Source organism: Sminthopsis crassicaudata, chromosome 6 (genome assembly GCF_048593235.1).
Source record: "Sminthopsis crassicaudata isolate SCR6 chromosome 6, ASM4859323v1, whole genome shotgun sequence".
Lineage (NCBI taxonomy): Eukaryota > Metazoa > Chordata > Mammalia > Dasyuromorphia > Dasyuridae > Sminthopsis > Sminthopsis crassicaudata.
In genome coordinates this window covers 32,295,055-32,307,121 of record NC_133622.1, presented here as the reverse complement: position 1 = coordinate 32,307,121, position 12,067 = coordinate 32,295,055, and the positions used below count along the sequence as shown (strand labels likewise).

The window sequence follows — 12,067 nt, the reverse complement described above, 5'->3', positions numbered from 1 at the left end:
GTTATTAGCTGCTGTACCTTGGCAGGGATAGAGATCCTGTAGGTATCAGGATAATTGAAACGATACCATTTTCTCTGAGTGGGAGATTTGGATTCTCTTCTCTAAATTTCTCATTTATTTTCTCTTTATTCTCGAGTATCCTGTTGGTAGGGCAGCTAGAGTGGATGGAGTACCAAGCTTGGAGTAAAGAAGTCTCATCTTCCAGAATTTGAATCTGGCTTTAGTAAGGGTAATTCAAGTAAGTCACTTCACCCTGCTTGACTCAGTTTCCTCATCTATGAAATGATCTGTAGAAGGAAATGACAGGCCACTGTAGTGTCTTTGCCAAAAACAAAACAAAACAAAACAAAACAAAAAAAAAAAAAACCCTAACTGAAGAACAAACATAAAAACCTATTGATATGTTCTAATGACCATCATTTCTGTTTTTTCTTGCTTCTCTTCTCTGGTTCCAGGATTTCCTCACTTCTAGATATACAGGATGTACCAAAATTAGTCCATAGAGGTGTGTAATGCTTCTCACTCCCTTAAATCCTCTACCTTTTTAACCTTTCCCATTTCTTTTGAATATGATATCCCTACCCAAAGCCATATTTCAGTCACACTTCTCATTCCATCAAACCTCAATAGTATGTATGTCAAATCTATCTCCTTGTAAGAGTTTCTAGTTCTACTTACTCTTGCTTCTATTTTGTGTATCTATATATAAACATCTGAGAACCCTCTTTTTTGTTTTGACTATTGATTGATTAGTGGTTCAGATTTTTTTATCTTCAGGATGTCTCAACTGCTATCCTTCCTCCATTGTCACCACTTTTATTAGTCTCTCCTACTTGGTAAACCAATGTAAACCAGTGTTTCTTGACCTGGGATCATGAATTTGGCTTTTAAAGAATATATTTTTGACAACTGTATTTCATTTTAATTGGTTCATTTCATAATCCTATGTATTTTATTTCATGCATTTAAAAACATTATTTTGAGAAGAGTTTATATACTCCATGAGATTGCCAAAAAGGTTCCTGACAGAAAAAATATTAAGAACCCCTGATGTGGACAGTTTCTTTCTCCCCCTTTATTTTTCAGCTTAAAGCTGTTTTCTTGGTAGTAGCAGTTTTGGCCTAGCCCCTACTATTGCCTTCCTTAAGCTTTAAACTGAATAATTTATTCACCTTCAGGGGCCTGTGCTGCTATACACTGAGAACAGCTTCTTCCAGGAAAATGTAACTCAACGGGATATATGCCAGCATAAATCCTGAGAAAATGTTTCCTTCTGCACTTGAGTCATTCTATCACCAGTGAAAAAAAGTTAACACAAAGCTCAAATTTTAGGCATTTAGGGGATTATGTGAAATAATCACCATGAAGGCTTTTGTAAAACCTTTACACACAGTAATGCTTAAATCATTTCATGGTATTCACATCACTTTGCTCTCTCTTTTCTTTCCTTTTCTTGCTTTCTTGCTTTCTGTTCTGTCCCCTGTTCTCTCTACTCAATGAAAATTAAATGGGAATAGAGCATATATTAATATATGTTATAACACAACAACTGGTTTTTAAGCCCCTGCTGTGTGTAAAACTCCGTGGTAAATCTGTAGTGAAGGAGTTTAGATAAAACATGATCCCTACCCTCAGGGAGCTTACAACGAATTTATTGGGATAACAGTTTACACAAGCAGCTTTTCTATTATGTGACACAATCTATTGTATTACACGATAATTGGCAAGGGTGAAATACTATTTTCAAACTCATCCTACTTGATGTCTTTCCATCCAGTTTATTCTCTATCCAGTGCTGCATGGTGCCAAATGGATGTTCCTAATACACCTGTCTCACCATGCTCAGTAAGCCTCAGTGGATCCCCACTGCACTAAGGATAAAATGCAAGTTCTTCTGTTTGGCCATTTAAGCATTTCACACTCTATCGCCACCTCATCTTGCTTCTCTCCTTAAAAAAAAAAAAAAATTTACATATATATTATAAATATATATGTATATACACATGCATATGCATATATACATGCTTTTTCTTTTAAGACACTAGAGACCAAGGAAAATATTTGTTCACTAATTATGCATTTACTCCCCCTCCATCCAACTCCAACTGTGTTCCAGCCACACTGGTCTACCTGCTGTTCTGCAACATGTGATTTCCCATGTCCATACTTTTACACAAATTATCCCCTAGCTTTTGATACTCTCCCTCTTCATCCTTCTTTCTCTCCTTTTTGTAATCCTTGCTCCTTTTGAAGCTCAGCTCAATTACCACTCTAAATGCCTTTCCTAATTCCTTCAGCAGTTAGCAGGTCCTCCAACCACTGAATTATTTTTCATTTATATATATACATATATATATATATATACATATATATATAAGTTTGTATCACATATTAATTTGTATGTATAATATATACATATATAAATTTATATCACATATATATGTATGTATCATATATATATACACACACATGTATGTGTTATGTGTATCTATAAATGTGTTATTCATCCCAGGAGAATGTAAGCTCCATATGGTAAAGGATTGTACTGGGTTTTTATTTCCTAGGGCTAGACATTATGCTTGGCACTTATTGAGTGCTGGTTAATTGATATTCCCTGTAATGGCAAAAACCCTAGTGGGACACCAGTTGCACTGGCTACCTTCACTTTTTCTTGACAGAGATGCTACCCATAGAACATGCAGGCTGCCTGTTAGTAGGAAATAGAGATTTACAGTGTCAGAAGAATTGCCTTTGCCTTTGCGTGTGGCCATTAGGAGATCCTCCAGCTCCAGAAAAGTCGTAGGAACCTCGAAGGTAATGAGGAAGGAAGCAAATATGTTAGCGATTTAAATAAGAATTACTTTGCTGGGATGATAGTAGACACTAGTTACTAGTGCAGAGCTCAGGTCCCATCATTTCTACCTTTGCACCTGGAAGATCAGCAATAACCCCTGCTCAGCACACAACCATCTCCCCAGGTTGTGTGAACATACTTGTTTGAGCCCACAGATTCCCTCAGAAAAGCCATTTCTTACTTGTCTGATTGCTTTGTTCCGCTTGACATTACACAGGGCAATAGCCACAGATAGCCCTTCTCCCAGCTAAACTAGAATTTGAGTGCTTGAAAGGCAGCAAAGGGACTTTTGTTTTTTAAATAATGAGACCCTCTAGGTGTCTGTTTCTCTGTCTTAGACCAAGGGATAAAGGGCAGGTATTCTCAAAGAGTGGTCAGGTCCTCAAAGTCAAAAGTATTTTCATCTTTTATTTGTAAGATGGCAAATGTTGACAAATACTCTTGGGGGGGAGTTGTAAGCACATACATATGTGTATATATGTATATAATTATCTAGGGGTCCCAGGACCCCAGAGGTTAAGAATCACTGATATAGCATAAGGAGAATCAGAGCTGGTGTTTGTTGTTGGACTCCCCTTTGAATCCTGGCTCTTTGGCCTACTCCATCCTAACCTAGAATCATGGATTTACAAATAGAAGGCACCTGGGAAGGGATTGAGTGTCTCAAGCCCTGACTTGGAGGATTCTGAGACGTACTAACCCAGCGAGCCAGTTTTTAAACCAACATTCCAGATCTTCCTGTTTCCAAAGTCCACCTCTTTGGGTCTGAGTTTCCTCATCTGTAAAATGCCAAAGTTAAACTAAATGACTTTTGAATCTCAAAGTCTTTGATCTTATGATCTTTCACAATTTATTTTTATTAAATGCTCCCATTTAAAGAGCATCAAAGTAATCCTGGCTTTGAAGCATCTCTGACCCTTTTTTTCCATTGTGTCAACTCCTCTCTACACTTGCTTTTGGTGGGAGGGAAAGAAATCACTTTATATTTCATATATTCTACTTATATGTGTTTTTAAAAGTTCTATGTTGGTGTAACTTGGGAAGTTAGCGATTCCAGGCCCCTTAAGCATAAATCTCGGTAATTTTTCATCTGATACTGTTTGAGACAGTTACCAAGGGGACCGTCATATCGTAAGTATAATTTTCACCTTCTTCTAGACAGCCAGTCATGTCTTCCTTAGTTCTCTTTCTTCTCTACCACTTCATATGAGAATCAAACTGGAGTAGTTTGAGTTGCTAGTTCCTCGACACTGTGCTTAAAAACACCTAAAATATCCATGAAACTGTGGAATTAGTAACACTCTAGAAAAATAAGCAATGTCCAATAGTTTATACAAATTGCTATTATGGGAGTCATAACTCTTTGTTTAAGAACATGTTAACATTTTTCATATTTGTTTTTGGCTATAAGATATTGTAAAGAACACTCTTGGAATGTTCTGCTAATTTGTAATAACTTTGGAGTGTGACTATTTGGAGATTATAATCATGGAGGAGAGAGAGAGAAACGTTACTTGACCATAAATTTGCAAATACCACATGTCTTAAATGATGATTAGGTGGTGGCAAAGACTACCAAAGGACTAATAAAATATGCAAGTTAGATTAAATTTCTTATATTTCTTCTCCTGCTTTGAAATTTCTGATAATCTTAAATGTGGCGTAATAGGCCAAATCTTAAAAACCCTTAAATTTAATAGAGTTAAATGTAAAATTCTAGGCCTGAGTTCAGAAAATCAGCTTTACAAGTGGAACAAGTGAAGGTATAACTAAATGATAGTTTTTTTGTGAAAAATATTTGGGGGTTTTAATGAACTGTGATCTCAACATGATTCGTCAATGCAGCGTGGCAACCCAAAAAGCTCGTGAATTCCTAGTGTCCATCAGATGGAGAGGAAAAAAATAGTGTCACTGTACTCTCCCCTTGTCAGATCATAAATGAATGATTAGGCTTTCTTCCAGGTACTAATTTAATAGAAATATTAAGCCTTGACAAGAATATACAGTAATTTAAATACATTAACACAGTACTATATCGATTACTTCATTATATTGGGAGAAAGTATAACCTATAGAGAAGAGAAAGGATAAAAGAAAATGATCAGCTTTTCTCAGTATTTTTTGGAGGGATACCATTTAAACAAGGATGTAAATAGATTGACAGGGTACAGCGTGGTATGAAATCTGGCACAGTTACAGTCATCTAGCATATATTGTACATACTACTTCAGGATTGTTTTATCTTTTTGTTTTTGTTGAAGATTATTTCTTCTCTTCCTTGTGTATAAAATTGAACATGTACATATTCATTTCTATCTTTCTTCTAGCTACCTTTTTGTCTTTTCTTTTAAGACTTTCCTTGGGCATATTTTTGAGTAAATTATCCTAGAATTTTTGTAGAGAAATCTCTGTGTTTTTCACAGAATTAATAGATCAGAAGTATTGACTTAAAGTGAGGTTTGCTCTGTAAGATTACAGAATAGAGCTCTGAGGTGGCCTTTGGCTTTCTTGGCCCTTCCAGTCTCTTGTCACATCCAACTTTGCCAAGCCCCGTTTTGCAAAAAATAAAATGACGTCTTGCATGCTATTACTGATTCCACCCAATTCACGGCTTCCATTTTATTTCATTATAAAATTATGTTAGATTTCATTGGCAAAGGTTTCTTCTGTGATTGTATTCCCAAAAAGCTTCCTTGTAAAATGACATATAAAATAATAAAAAAAAAAAAATAATAACAATTGGAGCCTGTCAGGCCCATAGCAAGACACAGAACTAATGACTAGTTGGAGTATTGTGCAAGAATTTCTTACTGGAGATTGTGCAAGAAAAGAAGAAAGATTTAAAAGACCAATTCCCATGTTGGACCACCAAGAGACAAAAGCAGAAGCCAGGGATTGTGATAGATTGTCAAGTCTGATCAAGTAGGGGTATCTAACTGTGGAGAAGACAGGACCAAAATTACTTTTTTTTTCTTTGATTTAGAAAATCTGGATTTTGCCTATACCATTCTTTGTTTTTTTAATATAGGGTTTCTTTCAGAAGTAGCCAATGGATTCTTCTCATTTTTATTTTGTCTTGAGGTTCTAATAGATTACTTTTATATTTTTATGATTTTTTGATATACAGAACTCAGGCTTTTTGTTTGGTCATGATTTTCAGGGAGCTTGATGATTCTTAAATTTTCTTTCCTGTTTTGATATCCTATTTTTCAATCTTTTTACCTTTTTTCTCCCTCATATTGCTTCTTGTTTCATTGGGCCATTATGTTCTATTTGTTCCATTAAAAAAAAAAATCTAACTACTTTGGTAAATTTATTTCTTAGACTTAATGTATAATATTTCTTCATTAAATTCATTTTTTTCTGTTTATATCTTCAGCTTTTCCTATATCGTTATTCAGTTCAGAGTAAATTATTTCACATGAAGAGATGTAGAAAACCTTTTACAGTGCACTGAAAACTAGAAAGGTCAAAATATTAAATTTATTCCTTTTGGATCATAGTGGAATAAAAATTACATTCAGCAAGGAGAAGTGGACAGATAGATTAAAAATTCATTGGAAACTAAAGAATAAGTAAGTCAGAATGTGACCTAAAACACCAAGAGGTTAAGTGGTTTGCTCATAGTCATAGTTTGTGATAGAAGTAAGAGTAGAATCCAGAAATTCCTTGATTTGAGACAAGCTTTCTAAATTACCTATACCAAATTACCTCTTCAACGACTATAAAGGGGAATTTAAAAAATACAGTATTCCAAAAGTTTTTTTTAAAAGTTCAAAAGAGAGAGAGAGAAAAAAAGGAAAAGATGAGATAGAATGGGGAACAAATAAACTTTCAATAAGATAAGAGGACTTCTCAGCATTCTTTTTTTTTTTTTTTTTTTTTGTTTGTTTGTTGTTGTTTTTTTTTTTTTTTTTTGAGGCTGGGGTTAAGTGACTTGCCCAGGGTCACACAGCTAGGAAGTGTTAAGTGTCTGAGATCAGATTTGAACTCAGGTCCTCCTGAATTCAAGGCTGGTGCTCTATCCACTGCGCCACCTAGCTGCCCCCTCTTCTCAGCATTCTTGATGAAAAGACCAGAAAAATATAATAAAGACCATATGAAAAATAAGGAAAGAAATAATTTCTCCCAATTCCTATGAGACAAAAGTGTTCTTGATACATAAGCTAGAAGAAAGATAAATCAGGGAAAGTAAACTTTGGTCAGTCAATGAGCATTTATTAACCCAATATTTTTAATGAATATTATTGTAAACATTTTAATGAAGTGCTTGAAAAGAAGCTTCACCTTCTACAACTTTAATTTACTAAAAAGATTATACACTAACAAAGCCTAGAGTTAAATTATGTGTTTGTACATATGCTTATTTATACATATAATTAAATATAGACATATGTGCATTTGTATATGTATATATATTTATGTGTCTATTTAAATATATATATATATAAAACATGCATCATATATGGGATAAGAGCATGGAAACATTTTTTCATTTAAAAAGCTGTTGTATGGATGACAGAATTGTTAGATGGGAAATCAGTAAAACAGCACAGAAGTTGATTTCTATGCAGTGTGATCATATGTTAATGATAAAGAGCACCTGTGTTTCACCAAGAATTAGAAATAATTTCCACAAAGCAAAAAGATTAGAATGCACAAGACTGAGTTCTTTGAGAGCAAGAACTGTCTTTTGCCTTTCTCTCTATCCCCAGCAGAATCTGGCATGTACTAAGTGCTTTAAAATGATTATTGACTGACTTGTGGGAAATAATCATAGTAGTATTACAGAAAACTGTGTCCTTTCTAGAACTTTAATACTTATCTGGATGTTTGAAGATCACAATCCATTCAGACTTTCTCCTCATGTAGAATTATTGGCCTGACCACATGTAAATGAACAACTCACATTTTTTTATTCATTGATCAGGGGTACCACATAGCCTCTCTCTGGATGGCTAACTCTCCCTGACCAGCTTTCTACCTCTTCCCAGCATGGAACCATCCTGATAGCTCATAGTGCAGAAACTGTTCTAATTGTAACAGCAGATGCTATTTTCTATTCTAAAGAAGATATGTAAAAGGGAGGAAGGGGCAAGGAGAGGAGAAAAGGGGAAAATAAATAGTGGTTTCATTCTTTAGTACTATATGTTCTTGTATTTATTCTCTATTTCATTTTAGCTTATTTTTGAAATTTCACTTTCGCAAGCTGTCAAATTCAAATGTTTAAACATCTCTTCCTTCAAGAGACAAAAATAAAATACAGCAACATATACTAATAAACCTAACCCTGACTCCAGGAGATAAGCTTCAATGCAATATGGTCATAAAGTATGTCCTCAAGACTTAGAGAGAAGTAATAAATTTACATAAATAAAATAAATTTAAATGCAGATTTTAAAAAAAGAAAAACATAATTGACAATGCATAGGCAACAAAACTAATTCCAAGAAAAACTAAATTTAGATTTTTTTTCCACATTTGTGTGTGTTTCTGCATATCACCCTAGGTGGGCTGACAGGAGAATTCAGTTTAGAAAGAGGTCTTTTTTTATTCACCTTTTAAAAAATGTTATTCTTCTCTGTTATATCTTCTGACACCTTTTGATTTCAGAAAATCTGTGATAATCATCAAAAAGGCCAGGCACATTTATGCCATAAATAAGAAGTATTTAACAAATCAAAAGGTGTCAGAGAATGTCTTAGAAGAGAGAAAAAAAAATTTAGGAAGAGAGAATCTTCTTTTTTTCTTAGCTGTATCCCTCAGGCTAATTAATGAGGGCATTCACACACAAATTTGTGACTTACCTGGTTTTTATTTTAGCTTCATCACTCATCCTTGACAATAATTGCAAGTTTTTCTGTGGCTCATAAGTAATATAGTTTATTTGAAAAAAAAATAAAATAAAATAAGGAGATTTTTGAGTGAGCAAAATCTCCTAACTGGTAGGACTTGAAAAAATGGCTTCCATGAAATGGGCAATGTAGCAGAAGTTTGTGGCTAAAAGTGTAGTAATCATCAACAAGTAAGAGTTATTTTTTTTCATCCCAGGATTTTTGATAAGCACTGGAAATCACCGTAAAAGACATTGAGTCCAACCACCTCAAAAGACATTGAGTCCAACCACCTCAATTTATAAATAATAAAACTGAAGCCTCAAAAAGCAAAATGATTACCCAAAGATGGACCCACACAAACAGCTCTTCAGTTAGGGCAATGCACAAACTTTGATTTAAAAAATACTCACCTATCTAATAAGTTTCACCTAATTCTACGTATTCTACATTAATTGGTCTGCTATAGATTTCCCAATGAAAATCTGACTTTGTTTCTTATTGTTCCCTAATCTTCCTAATTGTGTACTTTTAAAAAATAACAATAGGACTTTCTTTTTTTTCTTCTTTGGGCTGAGAAACAAAAAATTGAAAAGGAAATTCCAATCATTTTCCCCCATTTTCAAGGAAGTTTTAATCTTTGAATTTTACAAAAGAACACTGCTTTGAGTTTGGTCTTTGACATTATTCTCAGAAGTACACTATCAAGTGTAGAAAAGTACAAGAAAGGCAAGATGGGGAAGCTGGACCAACCCACTTCATATAGTTGTTTTTTTTTTTTGTTTGTTTAAAGTATTTTTATAAGTCAAGAGCATCAGTTTTAGCCATATTCATATATAAGTACAGAAACCCATTCCAAATCAATGTAAATTATCTGGGGATAACCTACAGCTCTGCTTCTCTTGTTTGTGAAAAATAATAATGATTTAACTATATAAATAACATACTGTTTAATCCTTATTTAAAATAATTATTATATTACACACAAAATTGCCTGAGGAAGAAAAGTAATTGTAATATTTTTGAGGCTCAAATTATATATATATATATATATATATATATATATATATATATATATATATATATATATATATATCAGAGATTCCTCTGGAAGCTGTATCCCCCAGAAGATGTTATTTGTTCTTTGTTCTTAGAGAAGACCATGACATTAGGGAGGGGATGTCATGACATGGAAGTGAGTGCCTGTAGTAAGAATGGACTGTGCAGAGTCACCAGCCATCTTATTCCAAGTGGAAAGATATGGATTAGGGCAACTGGAGATGATTCTCCCCCCCAGAAGATAAAAGACAGAAAGAAAAACCGTGTATATGCAAAAACACCTAAAGCAAGGACTTTTTATAATGGCAAAAAAGCTAAAAACAGACTAGCCCACCCAATGATTAATGGCCAAATTTATTATGAAGATAGGCATGTAATCAAATATTACTGAGCTATAAGAAATAAGAAGAATAAGGAGATATAAAAGAAAACAGATTGAATTATTGCAAAGTAAAGAAAGCAGAACAATATTCACAGTTACTGCGACAATGTAAATGGAAAAGATAAAGAAACCTAAAACTGATTTTCCTAATAACCAAGGGTGGTCCCCCAAAATATAAGATATATTTACTTCCTTTCTTTGCAGAAGTGGGTGACAGTGTAGAGTGTTCATGTGTGGGTTAAATTTGCTGAACTGCCTTCCTTTCCCTTCTCTTTCTTTTTTATTCTTTATTATAAAGAATGGTTAAAATAAACAAATTCTAAAATATAATTTAAAAAAGAAAAAAATCGATGTCATTGAAAGTTTTTTTTTTTAAATAAAAGATACTTAGCAAATGTAAGTTGTTATTTTTGTAATAAAAAAAAAGTTTGGTCTGATCAGAAATATCTCAGAAACAATAATTAGTGTTTATGTGTTGTTATAGGCAACAAGAGAAACTCTCAGCCATCATTGCACTACCCTTGGAGATGCTCTCAGAAAGGAAAATGATTTTGCTCTAATAATTGATGGCAAAACTCTGAAGTATGCCTTAACTTTTGGAGTGAGACAGTACTTCCTGGATTTAGCTTTGTCCTGCAAGGCTGTTATCTGCTGCAGGTAAGTTTGTTGTTCTTAATATGAAAAGCCTTCCATTGAACTGTGAATTTCATATCTTCTGTATAAATGTCCTTCATATGAGTTTGTTCAAGAGGTACTCACAAAACGCTTTTACTTAAATTTCACTAACCTAAAAAACTATCCATTTCCATACACAAATTACTAGTTTTGAATTTTTTTCAAAAATGTTTACAAAAGAGTTATGAATTTGTTTAATTTTAACTGCATTTTAATTTTAGAATTCTACATTTCATTGTCTCCTATTCTTCATTGACTATTTTGGTATCTTTACTGGTCCACGTTTCTAATATGCATTAGTAAAATTTTAAATACTTATTTGAATCATTTAGAATATAAACAAATAAAACTATCACAAAGATACTTGGTCTCCATTAAAGTTTTATTTAGATGTCCCATGATGGATGTTCTGGAGGAGATGTTGGGTTCTTGAATGATTAGCTAGCAGAATGTAATGCAAATTCTGGCAGCAGAGTCTATAAGAATAAACAGAGATGGACTCTATATTATCTGAGGGCCAGCCTTTCTAAGTTCATCTGTAAGTTAGCCACATAGGGATGATGTATCTTTTTGGCTTTAATACTTGCAAAGATAATTTACTAAATTTCTCAGGGATTGTGAAATTGTTATTTATCTCTAAAATATTAAAGTGTTCATTCTTCGTATTGTATTTACATATTTTCAAGAGATTGATAGATGAAGTAATCAGCAAATTAAACCGGTCTCTTTCTTCTCCTTAGCATGGTAACCTTTTTAAAAATCTCATACATTCTTTATTTCCTACCTATAACACTGATGAATGAATGTGATAATAAAACATTTTGCATTATAGCATTGAGTTTAAAGGGCAATATGCTGGGCAATATGCTTTCATGTCCTTTCAGATATCTCACTGTGAGAGATTTTTTAGTGTTCCTCATTTACTATTTTTACTAATAAAGAGTTCATAAATGATCAATCAAGTATACATAAATCTTGATTTAATATTAAGGCCATTTGCTTACTTTTTAGAAGTACAGATCTTTTAGAATCTAAACTGATAATCTGTATCAAAAAATTATACTTTTAAAATATAAAAAATTATAATATACTTTAGGGAAGCAACTTTCTTTTGCAAAAATAATCACACAGCTAAACTTTTTTTTTGATAGCATTTCTCAGTAAACTGCCCCTTCTCCCCCTTCACAGTGTTAAACCACAGAATTAAACAATAGCAGAGCAGGGAGGGAAATTAGGAGGTAGAGTCAAGGGAGGGAAAAAATA

At 33.4% G+C, this 12,067-nt stretch overlaps 1 protein-coding gene across 4 annotated transcripts in view; it reads left to right on the top strand.

Moving 5' to 3' along the window:
- The window catches only part of ATP8A1 (ATPase phospholipid transporting 8A1), a 249,302-nt gene that overhangs the window by 162,185 nt on the left and 75,050 nt on the right, over positions 1–12,067 (top strand). For all 4 annotated transcript variants that reach the window (XM_074275001.1, XM_074274999.1, XM_074275000.1 and 1 more), the window contains one exon: positions 10,614–10,786. In XM_074275001.1, the coding sequence (XP_074131102.1) occupies positions 10,614–10,786 (173 nt within the window). The remainder of the gene's footprint in view (positions 1–10,613; positions 10,787–12,067) is intronic.